The sequence below is a fragment of the Magallana gigas genome, chromosome 6, assembly GCF_963853765.1.
Source record: "Magallana gigas chromosome 6, xbMagGiga1.1, whole genome shotgun sequence".
Lineage (NCBI taxonomy): Eukaryota > Metazoa > Mollusca > Bivalvia > Ostreida > Ostreidae > Magallana > Magallana gigas.
The window spans coordinates 5,460,528-5,486,470 of NC_088858.1; the positions used below are offsets into that span (position 1 = coordinate 5,460,528).

General features: G+C 32.9%; 2 protein-coding genes across 2 annotated transcripts; both read left to right on the top strand.

Annotated features, from left to right (window-relative positions):
• The first annotated feature begins 1,103 nt into the window (after positions 1–1,103).
• On the top strand, positions 1,104–2,009 carry LOC105328474 (rho-related GTP-binding protein RhoQ). The gene is made up of 2 exons (XM_011429369.4): positions 1,104–1,367; positions 1,497–2,009. Exons 1-2 carry the CDS (start codon positions 1,167–1,169, stop codon positions 1,863–1,865), a joined length of 570 nt encoding a protein of 189 aa, XP_011427671.3. The 5' UTR covers positions 1,104–1,166; the 3' UTR covers positions 1,866–2,009.
• Positions 2,010–21,447: 19,438 nt separating this feature from the next.
• On the top strand, positions 21,448–22,581 carry LOC105328475 (cdc42 homolog). Its single transcript, XM_011429370.4, has 2 exons — positions 21,448–21,705; positions 21,819–22,581. Exons 1-2 carry the CDS (start codon positions 21,508–21,510, stop codon positions 22,176–22,178), a joined length of 558 nt encoding a protein of 185 aa, XP_011427672.3. The 5' UTR covers positions 21,448–21,507; the 3' UTR covers positions 22,179–22,581.
• Positions 22,582–25,943: the final 3,362 nt, after the last annotated feature.

The following is a 25,943-nucleotide window of genomic DNA, read 5'->3' on the forward strand; positions in this document are numbered from 1 at the left end:
CATAAAATTCATGATAGAAACATTAATCTTTAAATATTTTTCTTTGTTAATTAAAAACTTCAGAGGATATCATATGATAAATTGCTGCTTCCTCAAAAAGTAAAACATATCTTCTCCAGCTATTTGGGGGCACGTTGAGTTTGTGTTCTGTCACCTTGTTCTGTCGGCGATATTAATCGTTGATGATGAGATTATATAGCTCCAAGGAAAGAAACAAGTTCTACTGAATGGTACTTAATCGTAACACAAAAGAGAATGCGTGCCGCAGGGGTGTCCACTTTGACACTTGATATTAGTAATGACCGGTAAAATAGCCATTAGTGATACAAAATGTGAAGAAAATCTCCTTTATATGACAGATTTATATTAAACTATGTCAAGATAATTATTTACGCTAATAGTTTAAGGACTCGTCCCTCGTTTGAATCTTGTTATAGATATTTAAATTTCTTTTATCATTTAAACGCTAATTAGATTAAACTGACACATTTATGATGACTTTCAGTTAAACATATCTTGAAAAAGCATGCTTGAAGATTTTACTATAGTTATCAGAGAGAGAGAGAGAGAGAGAGAGAGAGAGAGAGAGAGAGAGAGAGAGAGAGTTGACCAACGGCTTTGAATTTAATATTGCGCGGTTGTTCGGTCTTACAAACAGATTATCAATCGTGTTCAGATATTTTCATTCTGCCCTACAATTTGATATTCTGTTGGGGTCCTGACAACGCCTTTGTTAACAGCTGAACTTTTCATGATGATATAAATTATGTTAATTGCAATAAGAATGTTAAACAATTGATCTTGTGACCCATTCAAATTAACATTCGTTGCTGTCACAAAAGACTACTCTCACATGTTATTTCCTTCTTGGTAATCTTCAAAAGGAATAACAATATGATATTACGAGTAAAACAAACAAACGAAGCCGTGTATTGTTCACGCACCAGCGGCATTGGGCACGCGCCTCCCTTCAGTCTACCTGAGATAGAGAAGGAAATAGTAAAATACAGGTAAAATCCAGGCGGTAAAAATAGACCGACCGAAACCTCTTCTGATTGGCTGACTATATTGTAACCTTATAAATACCGAGAACCGCCCGTTTCACTATCATTAGATCCTTAATTATTGTAGAAGATAGATCGGCAAGCATCTAAGAACTCGGCAAAATGGTAGTGTCAATGGATAAATATAAAGTACAGTGTTCTTTGGTTGGTGATGCCATGATTGGGAAGTCTTCCCTTGCAAAGGCCATCACCGGGCAGAACTTTGATGAAGGATACATTGCTACCACAGAGGACAGCTATTCAGCCTCCTTATCCGTGGCTGGAGACAAATATTCTCTCAGCATTCTGGATTTATCTGGACAGGTAAATATATTTTTTTTTAAACAGTGAATATAACTTTATTTACATGATTTATCTACTTTAAATATGTAAAACATTAAACTTTACTTATTCAAAATTATAACAGTTCTTGTTTTTTCCCCTTCATTTTAGCATGATTACGATCAAGTCAGAACGCAGGAATACAGAAGCAACGATATCTTTGTCGTCTGCTTCAGCGCCGTGGATAGGGAGTCCATGGAGAGCGTGCGTGACTTCTGGGTCCCCGAGATCCAGCAGGTGGACAGGAAACGACCTGTTGTCCTGGTGGCCACCCAGACAGACCTCAGACAGAGGGAGACTGACCACATCACCAAGGAAGAGGGACAGAGCCTCGCCAAACAGATCGGAGCGTTCTGTTACGTAGAGTGCTCAGCAGCCGACAAGACGGGCGTCAAGGAGGTATACGAACAAGTGGTGATGGCCACCTTGAAATGCAGGAAGCGCCGCTCCAGTCTCATCAAACGAGTGTTCAGCCGATGAAAAAGATCATCACATAGAGTGGATTAACTTTCTGTATGATCGCCTGATCATCAAATTTCTTAGTTCAAACTGCTGGATCAGCAAGAACTTTCGTAGGTTCAGTTTGACAAAGAACCGATTCCAAGAAGTGGTACTGGTCAAGACATTCAAGAACCTTACTTATCACGAATGTTCGCAAAGCGTGTTTCGAAACAGGGTTGAGAAAAGACTTGTTTTTGTGGACTTGTACTCTCTAGCATGTGAACTTCCTAGGGGCCATAAACTGTGTCTTTTCGTCAAACGATGACTGAGCGTTAAAACCTAACAATAGTGCAGCGTACCCGAACAGTGCAGGGCGTATAACGCTATCCGGAAAGCTGGCGATAAAATCAATCTGAACTTTCTGGTAGTGCAGCCCCGAGGCGATGAATTCTCGTTTGAAGAGAACCTACCAGGTGTGAAATGATATTCCATCATCATGATTCTCTGTGTCATGACTCCACATTATTGTGGACCCTGACATTGATACTTGATATATGTAACTATGTCAGAGTGTGACAAAAACCAACAAGATTTATACCAATAAATAAATTTAAAGTTATTATACTTGTTCTTTACTTGATTATGGTTATCTGTCAAATCGACGATTACTTTTCTGCTGGTTTACAGTCGGGTTTTAAGATTGAGGTCTTTCATACAATGTCGGTATTGTGTGTATAAAGTTCATTTTCAAGACCTGTGCAATTTTCAAGGCGAAACCTTGGACGTTTATCACAATGTCAATCCAATACGCATTAGAATTGTGCATCAGTAAAAGCATTTGAGACGAACAGAACCGTTTCAGGTATTAAATCAGGGTGCTATTTTCTAATGATTGAAGTAAATGCATTTAAAGCACCTGCATTCACAATTTCGCGCGGTTTCAGCCTTCACCATTATGTTTAATTTTTTTTTTTGTTAAATTGCCGTTGATTTTTATCTTAATTTTCTTGAGCACGAATTGGTAATCTGCTATGTCACCGGAGACATTAAAAACAGAAAATGTCGACGATTGTGATTGAATTCCTCTTCCAGTTTATGGTCAGTCTCAATGCGAAGCACTATGAACATAGAACATATACCTATACCTGTACACTGCCGTCCGTAAATCATACCAATTTACTCTGAACAAGTTTTTCTACATAAAAGAGTTTCTAAAACTTTGTGGTTCAAAATCAAAGTATCTCACTTTGAATAAAAGGCTTCATAATTCTATAATAAAAAGGACCTAGATTTCTATATTTATAGTTATTCGGATAAGAAGTATCAGAGGCAGCCATTCGTTTTGTTTTGTTTTTTGGGATTTTTTTGTGAATTTTTGGTGGTTGCATGTTTTAATGTATGTCTTAGAAGTTGATTCCGCTCTGATCGATCTGATTAAAATCAGAACATCGATGCTTCTAGATATGTTTGTGAATTTTCTTTGTTTTGCTGACCAAATAAACATCATCATTACATTTAATTACACCTTTACTTATAGCTTACTCTTTGACTGTTTTATACTAACATTATGAGGCAAGAAGTAAAGTATTGTATCAAAATCTATCAAGATATTCGTATTGAACTTTATATATATTTTACAAAAAAGGCCTCGGTGTTTTCGGTAGTGTTTTTCGGGAGCATCAAGTTCTAGTATCTGGTGGTTTTAATCAGATTGCCGCTTAGAGAATTTAGTGTAAGGTTCAGAATATCAAATCATCCCCAAGGCCGGTCTATTTAATCTTTAAATGTCCGGCTATATCTATAATACATGTATATTATAAAAAGAACAGGGCAATTCAATTCACAATGCAATATTTGAGAGTATCTAGTAAACAAAATTGGAACAAAGTCAAGAAAATGAATTTGTGATGTAATTTGTGAATTTACAAAATTTACAAACACGGCCTTTTATGTATACATCCAGTAAATAAAAAAAGAGAACACATTGACTATGAAATGTGGATGGGGGGAAATCTCCATCAATAAATGGAATAGTTTAAGTTTAATTATCAGAAATAATTTACAGGTTTCAAAAGCAGTATTCAATTAAACCAAATTAAACCTCTGTCCTATTTTTGCTTCGGTAAGAGACGACTTAACATCATACGCACAAAACTTAGACATAACTGTATCTTAAATTTCGACCTTTTCAGAAAAAAATATTATTGAAAGCCCTAATTGCCAATGTGGATCACCAGAAGATTCTTATAATTTGTTTTTTTTTTTGTTTTGTTTTTTTTTTTGTAAAAATTATACCAATGCACGAAATGAATTGTTTTCAAACCTTTTGAACTTAAATCAAATTAACATTATTAATTGTCATTTACTTTTGTGGGGAGATGAATCTCTGAGTGTCAATTTAAACCAACATGTTTTTTTAGCGGCTCAAAGATTTATCAGAGATCGTGACAGATTCCCGTAATTTCAATCTTACTGCCTAGACCAAATTCAAACAGAACTGTTTTTTAAATACACGTACGTTTGTTCAATAACTTAATTATTTTAGTAATATCCATTTCTATGTACTTTCCATTCTAAACTACTATGTACTGTTGTAAATTGTTATTCTTGGTAAGAACCTCGTAAGTTGTAAGAACCTGTGTTCGAACCATTTGTATATGTTTATGCAATAAAATATGTTCAAACCATCCATCGTATTTTGTTGTTTGGCAGTATCTTAAATGGTCAACAAGGTATTTTTGTATAATGTATCTGTGAAAAAAAATCTGTTTTGGAAGTTCCCAATTTATATGAAAAACAGAGAAAAATTGGATTATGATTAACTATTATTAGTTATACAATAAAAAAAAACGAGTTATTTTTAATGTTAAATGCAATGACAGGGCAGTTATTGTACATCAGCGGTTTTCAAGGTAATTTTTCATAGTTCAGTGAATAGGATTTTCCCAGTAAGTTTTCAGTTAGAACTGTTTTGCTATCATCCCTTTGTTGTCCCCAGCGAAGTCGACTGAAAATATGGTGAACTTAAAATAGAAGCCTGGCTTTTATACTCACACCAGCTGATATGATATGATTAACTGATTCTAAACTTCATTTGAATAAGAAATGAGCTCTAGATGTCAATAGTAATTTGACTGATTGATCGATTGCATTAAAAAAAAAAGATAATTCAATTTCCGAATCTTGTTAATGTGACAATCTAGTCAGTGGTTTTGATATAAAACCAAGAATGTCTCAAAATAGAAAGTTACATTGTATTTTCTATTCATTCGAATAATTGTTTGATGAAGATTTATAGACATTTGTAGAACTATAGTATTTGTTTTGGAGCCCAATTTGCCGAATAAGGCTGTGTAGATTGTACTTGTAGACCTTTGGAACAATCTGCAAATCATGCTTTGTCTTTGTTTATATCTCCTTCGGTGCTCGGGTCTATGTAGCGAGTCTATTGCTTGTACTGCACACGATTCGCCGCCCCATAAACCATGCATTTTATGGCGCATAGTGCATTCACTTATCGTAAAATGGTGTTAGCAAATGCTTACAAATTAATAAACAGCCATCGAATATCTATAAACAGTGACAGGGCTCGGTCCGGATCAAACAAGACATATTGTCTTCAGCCGACATATGTTTTACATCTCCTGACTTGTCCGAGGGTAATATTGGCGGCATGATAATCACAGAGAAGCGGGGGGACAGGGTATAGTTAGGACCATTACTGGGGACCGACGGAGACCCTTAGTATTAGTCCTATTTGTTACCTGTCAATGTTATTTTATGAATCGACTTTGTGTTAAAGGGTCGAGATCGGAAAACAAAACCGATCTCAACACAATTATCTCTACAATATTCTAAACTTACAATTTGATGTAAACCTTAGTATCATATTCAAGATTATCAAGAAGTTGACGAGAGTTTTTCAGAGATATATCAGAAAGTATCTTCTAATTTTGAAGTGTCAATAAGTGATGAAAGCCAACCTTTTTAAAGAAACAATATGATTGCAAGTCGAATCAGCAGTCATGGTGTCTGTTGTATGACAGAGATAACAAATTTAAAGCCGAAAATATATTTCTATCAATAATAAAACGTCAATGAAAATTTATCAATGCTTTCCTTAAGATGAACATTTTTAAAATCAGTGATTTTTACGAAATTAGATGTAAAGTATTTTTAGATCCAAGATTTAATTAAATTGACAATCAAAAAATGTTTCTGTCTATTGGCCAATGTCTAATTAACGCACAAATGTAAAACATGGTCTTTACATCACAGTTCATTTTATTGTTCTTTCTAATTCATTGATCTCTACGTGGGCAATTCATGATCAATAAATGATGTATTGTTCCTCGCTTGGATTCAATATCAATTAGAATTAATTTCTTCGCTTTGTATGCTAATTTGGGGCGTTTTTCTTGGGCATTGTATATATCTTGAAATCCCCGTTGTGAAGTTTGTACTCTTGGCATCAAACTCTAATTTTAATTGACAATGGTAAAATATTGAAAAGCAATCTATGCAGAAGACAGGCTGAGCATGTTTGCAAATAAGATTCATGCTGAAACCAATTGAAATAAAAATTACAACGAATTGAATTAGTTTTTGAGATTTAAAATAAGACTCTTTTTATTTTAGCCGAGGTCATGTGCTTGGAACAATGTTGACCCTTCATCGATATTCTTATTTTGTGATATTTTAATAGCTTTAACCTTTAGACCTTAACAGCCATTCTGTCAATTTGTGGTGAATGTTAGTGAAGGTAGCGGATAACCATCTGCCCAAAATAAAAATTTAATCATCGTCGATCAATGAACCAATATCGGCCATTGAAACCAATACATAACTAACCCGTTGATGTATCCCGAGGCACCCCGAGTGACAAATAAGTGCTTGCAAGCTGGTTATTGTTTGAACCCGTAACCTTACGGCGTAGGAATTTCACACCTCAGTTGATGCCGACGGTCAAAGGGTTAACCGGCTGTAAACCTTAAGAACTGGAAACACGTTATGTCATCTATCAACAAAATTCTGTATACTTTTAACAGTTTAACATTACAAATCAACAGCTATTGGGTCACCGGCGGTAATCTGTCAAGGCGTATCACCCAGTGACCAGGGTCACCGTGGCCATGCGCAGCATCACAGAGCCTTGTTTTGGTCCTCGGCGGCGACCTATCGACCCCTGATCAATATGACTCCCCGATCGTTAGACCTCTTGTGCAAGATTTGACAACTAGAAAGGAATTTGAACTCAGTGACTTTTTGAACTGATTGATAAACTCAACTTTCTCACGTGTAATTAACAGGACATATTGCCGTGCATTCGATCATAGTTCGTACCTGTAAATATTCCAGTTAAATATATTTTATTTCAAATCCTTACAACACAATTAAATCGCTTATATATCAATCATATCAACTGTATTAATTAAGAATTGTTTAATTCACTCACACACAAACCCTTTCCATTGAAAAGTGGAATAGCGGAATTTTTAAATATATGCTACAAGAGAAATTTCATTGATAATCAGTACTTTTAGAGGACGATGGTTTTAAACATTCTGTGACCAATTTCCGAGTCATGACCTCTGACAAAAATTGGTTGCAATCCGATTGACACGAATTTTTCTTGTGACACTACTCAAACAATATGATTTCTACTGTACTAAAGCATTTTGATTGAACTTATGAAGATTTGCGACTGATTCTTTATCAAGCAGTATGAATTTTACTGTACCAAGTATTTTGAACTTTTGAAAATAAATGAATCATTCTTAGAAACCGTTGACTCTTATAGTCAATTTGTTCTGCTTATTTCTACTAAATAATTAAGTAAGGACATTATAAATATTAAAGGCGGCTTTCTGTCGCAACAGTTTGAAATACAGCGAGGATGTCGTCAGGGTGACCCTGTAGCCCCATATCTTTTCATTCTTTGTGCTGAAATATTGGCTATACTAATTAAACAAAATAAAGATGTTAGAGGCATTTTTGTGTATGATAGAGAACATAAAATATCCCAGTATGCAGATGATACATCCCTTATTCTTGACGGTTCTGCTTCATCTTTATTTAATGCTCTCGAAACTTTAGAATTATTTTCAAAAATATCGGGGTTGAAAGTTAATAGCTCAAAAACAAAAATTATATGGTTTGGCTCAAAAAAAATTTCATCCGAAGTCTTTCATCACTCTAGATGGAAATTAGATTGGGGAGCCACTGAATTTGTATTATTAGGTATTCATTTTTCTGTTGACTTGGAACAAATTCCAGAATTAAATTATAATATTCAAATTCCAAAAATCTCTGCACTCATCCAACAATGGGAAAGGCGAATTCTTACTCCCATAGGAAGACTTACTGTACTTAAGAGTCTTATTATTCCAAAAATAAACCATTTACTTATTTCATTACCAAATCCAAGAATAGAAACTATTAATTTTTTGAACAATGATTTTTTTAGATTTATTTGGAAGTCCAAGTGTGATAAAATTAAACGCTCGGTTGTGACACAAAACCTCTTTGCAGGAGGCTTGAATATGGTGAACTTGAATAATTTTATAATTTCTTTAAAGTGTTCCTGGATACAAAGACTAGTGCAGGGGGGACAATCTTGGTTGAGTATTTTTAAAGCAGTGTTTGGAGATATTGTGTCTGGATTTTTGGATTTTGGTGATGCTTTTATTGAAAATCTTTTGAACAACTGTACCAACACTTTTTGGAGAGATGTTCTGAAGTCATGGCTTATTGTATTGAATACACATTTTAACCAAAGTCGAATACTAAATGATAACATAACATATGCTCCAGTTTGGTTTAATTCTAAAATTAAGGTGGATAAAAAGCCTGTGTTTTATAAAGAATGGTACAGAAGAGGTGTTAAAATTGTGAAAGACTTTTTATATGAAAATGGATCATTTCTATCAAAATCTGATTTTGAAAAGAAATTCAATTTTGAAATATGTTTTATGCAATACAACAGTATGATTAGTGCTGTAGCAAAGTTTGTAAAAGGTTCAAAGTTCTGTAAGGAAACCTACAGCCATAGCATTGGTCCTTTTGTTCCTTATCATTGTGTTGAAATTCTTTTATACAAGAAATGTGCCAAGCATATTTACAAATTAATTAATACTAATACAGTAGGTATTTTACCAACATCAATTAGAAGATGGAATTCCACTATTGTACAAAGAGGATATCCTGAATTAATTTTACAGGATGTGTTTAAAATATGTTTCAAGGTCACTAAAGACTCTTCTATACAATGGTTACAATATAGAACATTACATAGACTTCTCCCAGTTAAAGCTTACTTGAAAAAGTTAAAATTAGTTGATAATGACACTTGTACTTTCTGCAAGAGTGAAGTTGAAACCATTGAACATATTTTCACATCTTGTCCTACTGTACTTGCTATCTGGAATAGTTTGAGTATGCATATTTACAATACTGTCTCAAAGAGAGTTGGTTTTAATGTAATCAATGTATTATTCGGAGAGGCTCCTCTCTCAAAGTCAAATTTAGTCATTAATTTTCTAATTTTATTTACCAAACAGTATATTTTTCAATGTCTTTGTAATAAAAAAACCCCAAACATTGCTGGACTAATGTGTCATTTACTTTATAGATATGAAATTGAAAGTTGTCTAGCAATTAGAAATTCTTCTTTTTACAAACATAATACAATATGGTCTGAATGGAAAAATCTTTTCTGTGATGTTTAATATATACAAGATCTAGAGCAGAAGTCATATAGTTTTTTTTTCTGATTGTATCAACTTTATAGTATAATTACTTATAATCTATGGTATGTGTGTTTGTGTATGTATGAATGTGAAAAATGTAATTACAAAAAATTGCAAATAAAGAAAAAAAAAAAATAATAAATATTAAAGGCGCTGTCACAAAGTCCAATAGACACGAGCAATGACCTGACAAAATTGAATTCTTCTTTAAAGACTAGCATGCGCTGAAAAAGAATAATGAAAAAAAAAATCTTGAAAAACTGGGCCTAAAACAGTCAAATTAAGATTTTCACTTATTCTTATAAAAATAATGGATATGCAAACATCCTCTTTTAAACAAGACATCTCATTTATTTTGTTGTTTTTAAATCTATTTACATCTCAGAGGTACCATTAGTGTGCTGTGTACTTTTCTCTGTCGGTAAGTCGTTCGTTCTAACTCCCCTATACATGTATCTGTTCACCAGGGACCGCGGCTGTTGATGGGAAAATAAATGACAGATCTTCCCTTGTCATCGCTAATCGCCTCCCTGTTTCCCCGCGCCATACTGTACTTCTGTTTTAAAGACGGCGAGACGTACTTTTAAACCAGAAACAAAAAATGTGGTTCAGGAAAGGGGGTAGCCAAGTAAAGAAATCGGTTTATGGCTTAGAAGACAAGGCTAAGTTGTTCATTTAATGTTAAAAAGATTTTTTCGCAAAAACTTTATACAGATTAAATGATTATCATGTGTATTATAAGTCAACTTGTTGTAATTTGCAGAAATACGGAGAATTTTTAAGAACATGTAAGTAGTTAGAATTTGTCTCTGATTTCTTTGTTAATAAGCAATATGTTCAAGCCAATAATTGGCAGTGTGTGTTTTTCAAACTCATTTTGGTCTTTATTAATTATCAACAACGCAATATTTTTCATTCAGAAAAAAAAAACAAGGGAAACAAAGTAAAAAAAGAAACAACTAAAAAATAAAAATAAAAAATAGAGAGCAAAGAACAAATCAAAACCTACCTACTTAAACCATTTAAACCAAAAAAAACCCTGCAACTACCAACTACGCATTCATACACTGCACCAAGATATGTTTTCGCCTAATATGAGGGAACCAATTACATTGTTAATGCTATGCTAATGTTTACGTGTACCTAGGCCTTTTTTCACAGATGCAGCCCATTATTGCTGTGGTTTGTGGGTTGATTTCATCATTATGTGAGTCTACTGTGTATACACGTGTTTTTCTACAATATCATTGGTGACAATGACAATGACAATGACAATTTCTTTATTCTCTGAACTGCATAAATTACAGTGTTGAGAAAAATCACAAAAAATTTTGAACAATAATACATATAGTATATACATTGCATGCATTGGAGTGACAATACAAAAGTGAAAAAAAAAATGAAATAGGGAAAAAAGTATGATAAACAATTAACCTAGAGAGCTAACTCTCTCAATTATAACTTTAATGAATTTACACAGATTAATCAACAATTTTTTATTACTAGTATTAAAGAGTTGTTGAAATTTGTAAACATTTGGTTGTGTGTAGAAGTATGAAGGTATGTATAAAAATCTCTTATCTTTAATTGTTACATCTGTACAATGAAATAAATAATGAAATTCATCTCCTATCTCAATACAGTTACATATGGTACATATACGGTTTTCACGAGGTATATCATACCATCTACCTTGTTCTATAGGCAATTTAGCATTACTTGTTCTAAACATACAAAAAGATTTCTGATATTTGTATGGCAGATCTAATAAGTATTTTTCCAAAGATAATGTAGTTTTAAAAATTCTATAGTTAATACCTTTTGATGAATTATACATTTCACTATTCCATGACTGCTTGAATTGGTCTAGAAGTATATGAAAAACTGTTTTCTTAAGCCACTGGATATTTACATTTTGTTGATACAAAATAATAGATAGACCACAATCATTCAATATTTTAACAATAAATTTAAACCAGGGTCTGTTCATTTTACCCATTGCATATTGTAGTTTTGATGCAACTTTATTATTTTGTGAAAAGACAAGTTTACTCCAAAATGCTATCATGCGGACTTTAACATTAATTATTAGTGGGTATCGTCCAAGTTCCCCATAAACCATATAATTTGGTGTTGAAGACTTTAGATTTAAGATATGTTTACAAAATTTCAGATGTAACTTTTCAACAAGTGCTATATTACCAAATCCCCAAACTTCACATCCATATAGTAAAATAGGTTTCACAATTTTGTCAAACATATCTAATTTACAATCGATTGACATATTGTGTTTTCTACATTTGGCTATTACACTATACATAGCTCTAGTAGCTTTTTCACAAAGTTCTTTCACATTGAGATTAAATGATCCATTTTTACAAAAATGTACTCCAAGGTATTTAAAATTATCTACAATTTCTAAACTAATGTCTCCATACTTAAATGAATAATCTACACGTGATCTACCTTTATTAAAAATGACAATTTTTGTTTTATCACTATTAACTTTGAGATGCCAGTTTTTACAATATCTTTGAAAAACATCAAGTTGATGTTGAAGATCATCAGGAGATTCAGATAATAGTATTGTATCATCTGCATATAATAATACAAAAAGTCTAAGATATAAATTACATTTGTTTTCTAATTGGTGTGATAGTGATGTCAAACCCTCTACATCATATGTTGATAAAAATTCTTCTAAATCGTTAAGATAGAGTGCAAATAAAAAAGGTGACAAATTTTCACCTTGTCTAACACCCACTGTACATGGAAACATATCAGAGGTTAAACCCTTGACAGTTACACAAGATTTAATTCCCTTATACATATTTGTAATAACATTAAAACACTTGCCATCAATATTGTTCAACAAAATTTTGTTCCATAGACCAACTCGCCAAACAGAATCAAAAGCCTTTTCAAAATCTATAAAAGCACAAAATAATTTTATTTTAAATGTCTTTGATAATTCTATCAGAGAATATAACGAAAAAATGTGATCAATAGTCGAGTAATCTTTACGAAACCCAGCTTGATTTTCTAAAATAAGTTCTACTCTATTTGCATACTCAGTCAATCTTTCATTGATGATAGAAGTAAATAATTTCCCAAGACAGCTTATAAGTGTGATTGGTCTATAGTTTGATGGATCAGTATTGTTACCTTTATTTTTATAAATTGGGATAATATTTCCATGTATCCACTGTGAAGGTATAATTCCAGTTTCAAAAATCTTGTTAAATAACTTCACATAAAGATTTAACATAATGTCACATGTATTTTTAATATATTCATTAAAAATCCTGTCAATTCCACATGACTTATTATTTTTCAGTGATTTAATACATTTTATAATTTCGTTACTTGTAATTGGCTGATTAATAAAATTATTAAATTCCCCATCAGATAACAATTTCAATTCATCTTCAGATAATACATGTTCACAAGGTCCATCATTTTCAGTATTACAGCATTTGTTATAAAAATCAAAAAGATCCTTCAAGTCAGCATTACATGTTGACTTATTACCACAATTGGTATTGAGAATTTTCCAATATTCCTTCGGGTCTGTTGTTCGCAAATACTTTAATCTATCTTTCATAATTGCTCTATGGTGACCGACTGCATGTTTTAGTTTCTTCTTGTATAATCTTTCTTTTTCGTACAAATTATTTCTAAATATTTCCCCACCATATTTTTTATATAATCTTTTTGCTTTTCTAAAATTTTGTCTTGCAGATTTGCATTCTCTTGTAAACCATGGTTTCTTAAAAGCCTTGGGTTTTTTAACGCATGAATATGGTTTTTGTGTACCAAAAACTTCTTTTGCACTTTGTACAAGTATATTACCAGTTTCTTCTACAATACTATTAATATAATCTAAAGATACATGTTCAGTTGTGCAACATATAAGACTATCCTCCAGACTATTGATAAGAGATATTTTACTATCTACAACATTGTGGTAAGTAACTTTGTCATCAATAACCCATCTTTTTGCAACATCTATATTCATACATTTGTTTGACAATTCATAATCGTTTGTTGAAGTGCATAAACCTGTGTTTATACTTTTAAGGGAAGACATTATAACTTGAATTGGATTGTGCACATCTGACAATAGCTGTGAAAAAGGAAGTACCCTCATTTCTGATACATGCTTGATAAAACTTACACTTGCAATACAATAGTCTACTACACTGGAAGATTTACAGGTGTATGCACCATTTTTATCATGTTTGGATCGCCCATTCAGAATAAAAATATTACAGTTTTTACATATGTTGATAAGCTTCTTTCCATATTGATTAATGGTTTTATCATTTGATTCTCTGTCTACAAAAAATCCATATTTTTGTAGTTCCATAAAATCATTAGAACTACATGCATTTCGTAAAATGTTGTCATCTAATACCGGGTTTTCAAAATCTACGAGATCGAAATAGTCTTTCTCACACGCTACTCTACTGTTAAAATCACCAATTAGACATATACATTCAGTAACAGTTGAAAATGTTACAATTTCTCTTTCAAGTTCGTCAAAAATTTCTAGAGATGAATAACGAGAGTTTACAGGTGGTATATAAATAGTTCCTATAATCAAGTCTTCATATAAATGAACTACATCTTTTTTAACTCTAATCCATAAAACATGGTCACATTCATTGGTAATTAAAGAGACAAACTTACTTAAAGTGTTACGTACATAAACAACAATTCCACCCGATTTATGAGATGATAGGTTTGACCTGTGTTTACTGATGACGGTGTAATTTTCCACGTCTATAACATCAGCGCAATCGGTTTTGGTTTCCGTTAAACACACAATGTCATGTTCGTTGATAAATTCTAGAAAATCTGGAGTTCGTAATTTAGAACATAAGCCGCAAACATTTAAACTTACGATTTTAATATCGGACACATGGAGAGAGTTACGTTGGTTGTTTACATTTACCACATGAACTTCCGGTGCAGGCCCTCCTAGGTAATCCTAGCGTTGTGCTGTCGCAACTTTGGTATCTGCAACCTAATGCCTCCAACGGAGTCATTAATTTTATCTAAACTTCTTTTAATTAGCTTTAAAATAAAGTAATGTTTTCATCTAATTGCAGTGATATATGAACAGTTATGTAATTGAGGAATATTTCCATGAAATCTAAAAAGGAAAACCAATGGTAATCTTACAAGATGCATTTTTCTTCTGTGCAGTTATGTACATGTAATTTAAAAAAAAGTTTATTAGTATATCATTAAGTGAGTGAACCCCAAGACCTTTGGTCTGCAATTTAACAAACATTAACTGCTCATTAGGTTGCTATTGGAACACTGCAGGATTCCTTGTACAACATAGATACACAATTATCACGAAGTTAGGGCTTCACAATACACTTGATTGTTATTTTATCCAGTAGTAATTAATGTACATGATAATGTGTATGAAAATAAAATACGCAGTTCTAAGAAAAATACTATGTTACGAAGTGACTCTTATATGTGACTGTATTTTTTTTTTGTCGTTACGTCGGCCAAACAAACAATGGTCCAGTAAAAAGACCGCTCCGATTTAATGCACAAAAACTCTTGTTGTTTTTTTAAACTGAGTGCGCCAATTAAGTGATACCGCCTTTTCCAGGACTCGAAGAACTTCATACCCGATCATAATACAACGATTGAAATTCAAAAAAATATCTTACTGTAAAAAGGCTTGCATCATAGTATATCTTTTAAGGACAAATAAGCTACGTCCCTTACAAATCATTTTAAAACTATAATCAACGTTAATATTCCTAATCTTGACCAATACTAATAGAGCGAGAGTTTGTCGCTAACCTTATTTGTACTCTCCAGTAACTAAAGATAAAAAAGAACTCTCTTCTTACCACTCTCAAGTTAATCATTAATAAATGTTATTTATTCTTGCTACTGGTATAAATCTTTTGTTTTGTTATTTGGTTTTGGCATGTGTGAAATATCTGTCAATGAAATTCTAGACACACATTAAAAATATGACAAAAATATTATATACAGGTATTACAGAAATATGTATGAATGTAAGTGATTATGGAACTTTATTTACAAAATATATATATTTTTTTTACAATATCTTATTTCCTGCCTCATTGTATCAGTATTAAAAAGTCAAAGAGTAATATATAAGTAAAGGTGTAATTAGTGTTTGATATACATTTATTTACGTCTCTCAAATGTGGTCAGCAAAACAAAGAAACAATCATCAACAGATATAGGAGCAATACACACCTTGAATAATAATTATAATCATCATCATAATATTAATTGCGGTTCTGGTGTTTTTAAACTTTTCTGTCGATAGGGACAAATTTTATTCAAAGACTGAGTCATACCGAAGCTGGCCCCCACCCAGATTTTGATGTCACAATAGGATTCATTCATGAACCGAACATTAAACGTGGTGAAATTTTCTGTAGTACTGAAAGTTGAAATATATACTATACCGTTTATTTTATACTTTATTTAAACAAGTCAAAATGCCGAAAACCGCACCATTAAGATTAATGAATTATTTCAAGTTTTCAAAAGATCCTAAACTTTTTGTAAAGCGGTGCTAAGTGAATAAGGACACTATACACTGTCCCGAGTTTTTGCTTCGATTGATATTTCGATAATAATAAATACCTTTGTGTTCAAACTACGTTCATCCACTTATATGAAAAATGCCCAGATTACTAGTATCTGTTTTGAAACGCCCCTTCTACCGCTTCAGGTTTTTAATTACACACCCCAAAATAGAAAGTCTACGGGGATTTGGCATTGCATCAGCTATTAATAAGCCCGGATGATAACGTTTAAAAATTGCCTGTGGTGTCCCGAGTACTTCCGAATGGAGAAAAGATGTAAACATTTCCCATTATAAATCTCCGTAAGAAATTTGTTTCTGTTCCTGTAAACTTTTATGAGTGAAAAGGGATAATGTGTCAATAAAGATATCTTGGATATTTTCCATTTCATCGATTTCAACTGTACTTCTTTCACAGGTATGTGTATTTTTATTAAAAATCATTAAAAAGTGATGGAACAATAACTTTGGACAGACTATAGACATATTCTTCCGCTTTGGAGTTTGGATATTGACTTTGTGTACTATGATTTTGAGTACTCAAATATACAATGATGTTTTCGTTGATATCTTCTCAAGTTAACATATACATTGTATAAATTGATCATGATTTATAACAAATGCAAAGGTAAATATAGTTCCACAATTAAACAGGGTCAATTCAAACTCCATTACTGGCAATTCATTTTACAAAAATTACGACAGATGGATATAAAAATCAAATTCTTAAATTTAAATGAAGTGCATGTTTTGTGTAATTATTAATCATCCGGATGGACCTTGAAAATGAAATTAGAACAAAAAACACTATTAATTGCTTTTATTACAAAATATCTAAACTGATTGTTCACATAAATTATTTCTCATAAAACAACAAAATAACCATTATTGTTGTAAAAATAGAGTTTCTAAATAATATACAGAGGTCGCACATGTACGTAATTCTTAAACATACGTTAGTAGATCTTTATTGTTTTCGTCCTAGCACGAGAAGTATTGAAATACTAATTAATAAGTCTAATTAATTAGACGAATTTTAATTCTGACTAGATGTAAGCCACAAATGTCGACCTTGTTTATCCATAGTATGCCGCCAGGAGATCCATTAACTTCACCAAGGATTCAATATCTCCTACGTATTCGCCCGGTGCTCGATCTCGCTATGATTATGAATATTATGACATTGCTTCTAAAAATAAGCAACAGTAAAAACTAAAATTTACGACAAAAAGAAGATTATGTAAATATTTATTTATGCACATAATCAGTGATTTGGTTATGACATGTGAAATATAAGCATGGACGTGTTGATGACAAACATTGATGAAAACTTGTAGTTAAGATTCAGTTTAAAACGATGACATATTGACATAGATATTCTATTTATTTCATAACTACGTTTTGAAAAAAAAGTTTGCCAAATTAAAGATTTGTTGTTTTTTATTTTTATAAATTTATATGTATGTCTACTAGTAGTTCTTTGAAATAAACCTTATTATACTTGGTACGGAAAGCTGCGTTGCTTAAAGCGGTTTGCGGCAATTATTGTAATGAATCCACGAAGCCTCAATTAACCCTTTAGGTAAATATCATCTTTAATGTCTAAAGGTTAGAACTGCTTTTTTGGGAACCTGTAAGTTTAATGGGAATTCCCAAACTCCTAATTACTCCGATCCTATGAAGTAGGTCGATGCTTTATAAGGTTCATGCTTTATTGTTTTGATGAAATGAAAATTTTGTCTCAAAGACTTCAAGGTGGTCCAAATCCATCCATCGTGTTTGAAGTTTGTCCGAACAAGCATCTAAAACATTGTTTGTTTATTGCTTTTTAATGCAATTAAACTTCAAAATTTGGGTACAACCATGTTTTTAAGTGAATATGATATGAGCTTATTTTAGTTTTCCTTAACATCATGTTCTATGCAATTTTAATTAATTTATTATTATTATGACATCTCGCATTGTTTCCTTTTTAAAACTGATATACCTGGTGCAGAGAGGAAATAAAGAAATTTGTTGATGCACTGTCTAGGATGAAAGGTCCGCCCTCGACACCTGGTGAAAGGTGTTCTTTTTTTGTATAGCTGCAGGAAATGTAACGAACAAAAAGTGAGGGGTGAAATCTTGTCCTGACACTAATATCTGTAACATTTGCACGTACAAAATACTCTTCTTTTTCTATTTAGGGACTGAGTTTAGAGATCCGGAGGCGTTTGACATAAGAAAAACATAAAGTTTTGGGCAACTGTTTCCTGTGTCTAATGGTCATAAATAATCTTATGCCAAAAATAATGATGCATTTGGTTCTGAAGGTGTTTGGAACAAGCTATGACGAAAACGTTGACGCAATGCAATGATTGAACGAACAGATATAGAACATTTCAACTGAAAATTATTAAAAACTCATTTTAAATAGATCTGTAGAGAAATACTACAGTAATGGATCCATATTAATAATTAATCCCTATGTTTAACCGTGTACATATTTTTGCTTACGGTTATGCAACCATACTTAGCATTAAGTAAATTGTTTATCCTTAAATGCTTTTTGACTTCTTTTGGTGTGTTCTTTGTAATTCATTCAGTCAAACGAACCAGGTAAAAGTGCAAAGATAAAAGGCTTTAGGCCGACAATTCTCCTGCATCGCTTGTCCTGCTTTAAACCCAGGTGGAACCAGAAGGTCTGGCAGAGGCGGTCAAAACCTTTCCAAGCGTATCTAATTGGCCAAAATACCTCGCAGATTTCATCGGTTTATTTTAAAAATAGAATAAGTTACAGAAATACGGCTATATTAAACCCTATAAGAAGTTGTTTACCAAATTGTTGAAATTCAAGATAATATGTTTAATAAGCATTCTTCTTTGAAAAATATGGTACTTGAAAAGTGTTTCATTTTGAGGAATTATACTCAGATGCCCTTGCTTTTAATCCTGTAGTTTTCACTTTTGCAGATACTGGTTAGAAAGTGTCCAACATGAGGTGCAAGTATTGCATTTTGTGTAATGATGACTTAAATTTTTCATATAAAGATTTAAAAAGTATTAAATTGAATGCAATATAGTAACTTATTATAATTTTATACTAAAAGATATTATATGCATGTTTAGATATTAACAAATTACATTGCACTAAAGAATTGTAGAAAATAAATTAAATAAAACATTATTCAACAGAGAAACGCCGTGTAATTTTTGAAAAATAATATTTAAAAAATAGGTCTAATATATTCTCTGCATAATGCCAATAACGAAAATATATGTAAATCGGAAGATATTTCTCACAACAATACGCGACGCGCCCATTAGCTAAATTAACGAAATAAGTCAATCTACTACGTATATTTTTGTAAAAATCATAAACTTGTACAGTACGTACCAGACCCAACCTAACAGAAAACGGACCCCAACGAAACCCCGGGTCTGCTTTGTATGACATGCAAAGAAAACACACAGCAATAACTTTTAAGCAAGTAATCATACCTTTGTGATTTATTGGGACACGATGACTGACCTTATTATGAAAATACAGCGAGCCTGTAAAGATAAAGGAATAATTCCATGTTTGTATGCGTAGCATGAAAACTTCCAAGAACTCTACAGCAGGCTTTTACTTTACACGTGAGTCGGACCGCGACACCAAGGCTATTTTAGTGCAGGGCATTTCATTTCAATCCAATCTGCTTATCTATATTTGATAATTTTATTTCCCTGTAACTTTTTGATGTTTTCATATTCTGCATCGCACAGGGAAGGTAAGATGTATAAACATATACATGGGTTGATTTATGAAAGGAAACAAATATAAATAGAATCAAAGAAAAACGGCATAAATTATTTTATTAAGTTGCTAAATTGGAAATTGATGCATTTCAATAGGAGTGAATTAATGATTTAAGTGAATCAATCGAAGAAGAAACATTTTTTTATCTTGTAGGCGAACATGACCATAGATAATTAGAAGCCCGATAAATTTAATTCAATTCATTTCAATCACACCATCATTATGAATGTACATGAAATACATCTTTAAGTTTACAAGTAATTAATAAAATGTCAGAGGAAATTTTAGAAAAAGGTATGACATTGTATCATATCGAAGCACTAAATACGTGACCTATTAAATGAAATCATTCTGGAATTAAACAAACAATCGATCAGTAACATTCATTTTCCGTGCACGTTTGTGGAAGCAGTACCAGTGTTAATGGTGACAAATAGGTTCCTGGGTTTGTTTTGTGATTATACACGATCTATGATGAATGTACGGTACCTTAAAGAGACAAATCTGAAGCGACGCCTGGTGTCTTGTGTATTGCCGTGTAATAGAAGCACTATTAACTCTCAGAAACAAGAAAATCTTTATAAAAAACTTTTTCTTCCAGCTTTTGTAGCAGTTGAATTAATCTTTTATAATTAATGTGTGTATCTCGGTTTGTGCTGTTTTAATGCGTAACGTTCACAATTAACCCTTTCATCATTTCCCGTCATTTAAAAACCTTGGAGTTGAATTCATAACTAGAGTATTTTTTCTAAAAATTGAGAACCACGATTTTAATTGTACATGTACCGTTTTTTGAGATCATGGGTCTGTCTTTTTATCCGGAAAGATAAATCGTTTATTCTGTTTACTTATCATAATCAAGTGCACAGCTAACATGTTTTCTTTGACTTTGCAGGAGCTTATGTTTCATAATTGAATCTATTGAAGAAAAGAAATTAACGTTTGTAAAATATATTTCACTTAAAGCAAATCCATGGGTCCAGCTCCATTGGACTAATCCCCGCTAAGTGCTCTTCTCTACCCCCCGATTTCTTCTCAGTCTTTTGTATTCTAATACTTATGCCCCCATCAAACTAAGAAGTTACAACCTGGGGTATCAAAGTCTCTCTGAGATTCCAACCTTTGATTCTGTAATTGAGACGATTTTTCCAGAGTGGTCCCTATCAGGTGTTTGTCCCCTACTTTGAAACTGCATTTTCCTTATCATTCTGATTGACAACCGAAGGACATAAAATCACTCTTAAGTAACATTGACCTAGTCTAGGAGAGAAATGGCGGTGCAGTGATATAAGGCGATTATCATAATTAATGAATTGTAAGAACAAGCACTGAATTGATCTAAATTTTTTAATAGCATTGACATGGTGACAGCATTTTGTTTTATTTCATTAATTCACCTGACATGTTCATCAAACTAAATTTCACGGTCCGGGCCACAAGGAAATAAAGTCCTGACGTCACGCGCCCGACTGCTATATAAAGGCTTACGTGACAAATGCATGCACACACTGTCATTTCTCTCGGTCAGATAACAGCGCAACGTAGTTATACAAGATGGTTGTTTCTGTGAACAAGTCTCTGCAGTGTTCGGTTGTTGGGGACGGATTTGTGGGGAAGTCGTGTCTTGTTGAGCGATTTCTTGGTGGAGAATTTAACAGCGAATATGTGGCCACTCTTCAAGATGACTACATTGCAAAGTGCAACGTTAATGGTGACAGCTTAGAGATGAATATTACGGACTTCGCTGGAGAGGTAGGTTCAACTTCGTTGTAACTACTTAGCTTTGAAAATTAGAAATTCAAATTCAAACTTTTGAACTATCTGAAGCTTAACAAATTCTTATGGCGATTTCTTTTCCATTGCAGCATGACGACCTTGTCTCCATCGAAGTGCCCGATGTCTTTGTTGTCTGCTTTAGCCTTGTGGACAAGGACTCGCTCGAAAGCGTGCTCAACTTCTGGGTTCCAAGAATAAGATCCGAAGAGAAGCAAACGCCAATCGTCTTAGTCGGAACCCAGCTAGACAAGAGAAGAACACAAAGAAAGGGCCATATTTCTACCGAAGAAGGGCTCAGTCTCGCTCAGTCTATCAGCGCTTCAGCCTACGTGGAATGTTCGGCGAAAGACAACACAGGGGTGGATGTTGCGCTTTACAGCATCCTTCTGGCTAGCAACAAGTACAACAGAAGGAAAGCCAGTCTCTTTAAACGCGTTCTTGGCAGATGAATTGATAAACATTTAACTCGGGGCTTATGGTCCTTGTGCCATACTTTCTAACAGTCTGTAAGTAGATTGTTACCCACTGACGGGCGCCCACGGTAGTTCTTTCCTTTGGACGTTGCTGGATCCTGCTGGAAAACTGCAAAGAAAACGCTATTGCCAATATTAACAGTTTTGTGTCAAAACATTACAAATCAGGACGCAAGAGGACAAACGTGTTCCTACATCTGCAACAAAAACAAACTTTGTCAATCTTTCAATAACTCAGAACTCCTTTTTCCGACGAAGCAATCAATTTTTTGTTGTTGTAGACATAAGACTTGTTTGATATATAAAGTGTAATGCATAAGACTTGTTTGGTATATGAAGTGTAAAATCATGCAATTAAAAAAATGAATGAAAACTTGAACCATATTTTTCTTTTTTATTAATAATTATGTCGTTGTACATGTATTGCTACATGTGAATATTTGAAGCAACAGTAAAGAAAATATTTTGAGCTCTTTAACATACAGTGTATTTTTAAAATTAATGAAGTTCAATATATGAAAAACTTTTGAAACGTGGGTGTTCAATCGTAGCTCTATCATGTAATTATCTCCATACTAGTTTCTGAACTCTTCCAGATTGGCACAGCATAACGAGGACACAAAGTGCCTACCTAGCGATATATGTACATGTTTTGTAACACAAGCTCAAGGTTATCTGCGACAAAAATAGACTAGTAAATAATCCACTAAAAACTTTCTGCCAGAGTCATAAATTATAAAGTTATTATGTAAGCCCAGCCTTCATTTCTCTCTCTCTCTCTCTCTCTCTCTCTCTCTCTCTCTCTCTCTCTCTCTCTCTCTCTCTGTAGAAAGAGATCAAAACAATATTATAAACGAATGCAAAGTCATTTCGGGTGTCAAAACAAGTCTTTCGATGACGAATCACTGACCCGGATAGCTGAGGATCTGGGTCTGTTTACATGTGTATCTACCACATTAAATTAATGTTAAATGGGGCATAATGCTTACTACAAAACGATTCCAGCTTTGTTATGTTAATTGAATTATCTTTCCTTTGAAAGTTCTGTTTACTTTGAACTTCCGTAAATCATTATTTGCACTGAAAAACATTGATTACAATGATTCACCCTTTTTCATGATTCACTTACAAAATTTAGTTGGAGAAAACATTTTGACGTTATGCTGATAAAAAATAAATTGGATTATATAATTCTTGATCTATTTTTTCTGAATTTAAACAAAGTGTTTGTTTGCAGATAAAACAACATAAAAACAACTTAAACTTTGCAAACGTTATGTATGAAAGGTAAATGATATCAGGCAATGGAATGCCATGTCATGTTATTAAAATCAATATAATACGTTTTTTAATAATCAATTCCTTGTGCCAATCACAATCACATTAAAATCAAACGTTTGTGAACGTCACTTACAAGCACGCAGAATTTTTTACGGAAGGAACTAAACAGTATAATACACTTGGATCTTGCAGAGAACAATGGGAACAATTTGTTTACAAGATATTTGGGGCATCGATTGATTACTCTCAATCATCTGCCCCCTCATCCCAATCATCTGCCATCAAACAGCTCGTTAAAGGTGTTCATTGTATCATGCCGCTACTGACGTCCTCCGTACCAAATTCAAGTTCATTTATTTCTCTCAAAACATATAACGTTACATGAATTACAGAATTTATGTAAATACAAAAAGATTAGGGAAAAGCAGGATAGGTCCAGGCCCATATATATATATATATATATATATATATATATATATATATATATATATATATATATATATATATATATATATATATATAAAGGAGCCGACCAAATTAAGTTTATTCAGTTTCCCACATTCAAAGGTAGTTTTGGGGGTTTTGCAGTATTTTTAGATGACAGAATTCATAATTACACAAAATTTAATTTATTTCTCTTTTTTGCAGTCAGAGCAATCTAACATCGTTTTGTAGAGGGTGGTGGCTACCAAGACTTCAAATTCTAAATTATAATAAAATAAATCGCTGATCAGGAAAATTATAGTACTATTCTAATAATAAACATGGGGTGAGTAATCCCCCACACCCACGGTCGCTCTCCCCGGGCCCGCTGAAAAGTCCCTTGTCTCAGGTAGTCAAAAATCCTATTTCTTGTCAAACCGGAACAATGACTTCTTACAATCTTAAGTCCTGTTTTGACTCACTGACGTTTTCGATGTAAACAACACCGACTGTATTGTCTCCGAGTGGCAGAAGGTCATCCCGGAATACGTAATTTCAATTAGACTTTATTGTTTTGACATGATTATATTAAAAATTAAAACTGCTAACTGAATGATTAGTAAACATCTATGTTTTCCTCCATTGTTTCGTCATTAGGTATATTGTAACCTTCCCAGTCAGGTGCGAGTTTTTTCTTGAGAGGTGTGAACCATTTATTTCATAGAATTAAAACAAAAGAAAGCGGTCATTTTTACAGATCTTAATGAAATTTTGTCCAACATTACAATGAAAAAACATTTCTTTCCGTACAATGATATTATTTAATATAAGTTAAACTTCGCAAAGTTTCTATATCACACTGGAACTTCTGTAACTTTTTTGCAAAAAGAGCTTTTTGTGAAAATAACAAAATTAGAAGATTCCTATTTTGTTTTCTCTTCCAATGTCCTGCAACTGGGGGTATTTTCGTATCATGCAATATCTGACACTGTCGTCTGCACAAGATGGCTGCAGTCGTCTGCATGTCACAGCTATACGGCTCTACAGAGCGCTCTATGGAGGCCAGACAGTTTGGCGGCTTGTTTGACATCTTTCTGCATGTATCATAAGCATATGCAAATTCGACCATTCGCAATTCTAATGTTGTAGGTAAAAAAAATAATTTAACCGTCTGTTAATTGGCCTTATTAATATACGAAACACATATATAGCACTATTTGACGCTCACACGATTTTCCAGTCCATAAACATCACTGAAAAATACTTTTAAATTCACAATTGTGTAAAATTAGTTTATTTTTCTTATTTCATTTTTTTTTTTTTTTTGGTTAAAATAGGGCAATAAAGGTAAAAAGCACAAACGGATGTCTGGAGAAACGATGAAAGCACTATTATAAAACTTTTTTTTCGTTTGAAACCCAAATCAACAAGTTTGTTTAAAATGATCAATGTAAAATGTCATATATGTTTGAGATAAACAACAATCAAAATAAAAACTTAACACATTCATTGTTGAAAAAGAGATCATGATTCTGCCATGACGGCGAGAACAGTGTTGACCCCTGTACAGTTACGTAACAGACACTTCGTCACAGAGGATGGGGGTGTTGATGTTTATCGGGCGTACCCACCTGTTATCGTCTTAGAATCACTGAAAACAATTTAATAGGTCTGTTTTACTACTTATACATTTACTTGTAATTGTTTTCTAAAAGTTTCGTGATGAACTTTTCGCGAGGTAAACATCGATATTATTTATTTGTTTATCAGTAGAATACATCTTCTCAGAAGGCAAGAGGCACTCGGAAAATATAAAAACTAGTTTCCAAACAATCTTAATTTGTGTACAATATTCTAAGCGTATTTATCGATTATCTTTTATGATCGAGTAGGTACTCTAATGTAAACTGTCAGACCGATTGCTGCACACAGAGCTATTGATCTCCGACTCTTGTTTTTAAACATTTTAAAATTAATGATATCTAGATCAAGTGTTACTTGTACCACTTTCATAACAGATATTTGTCATTGTCAAAA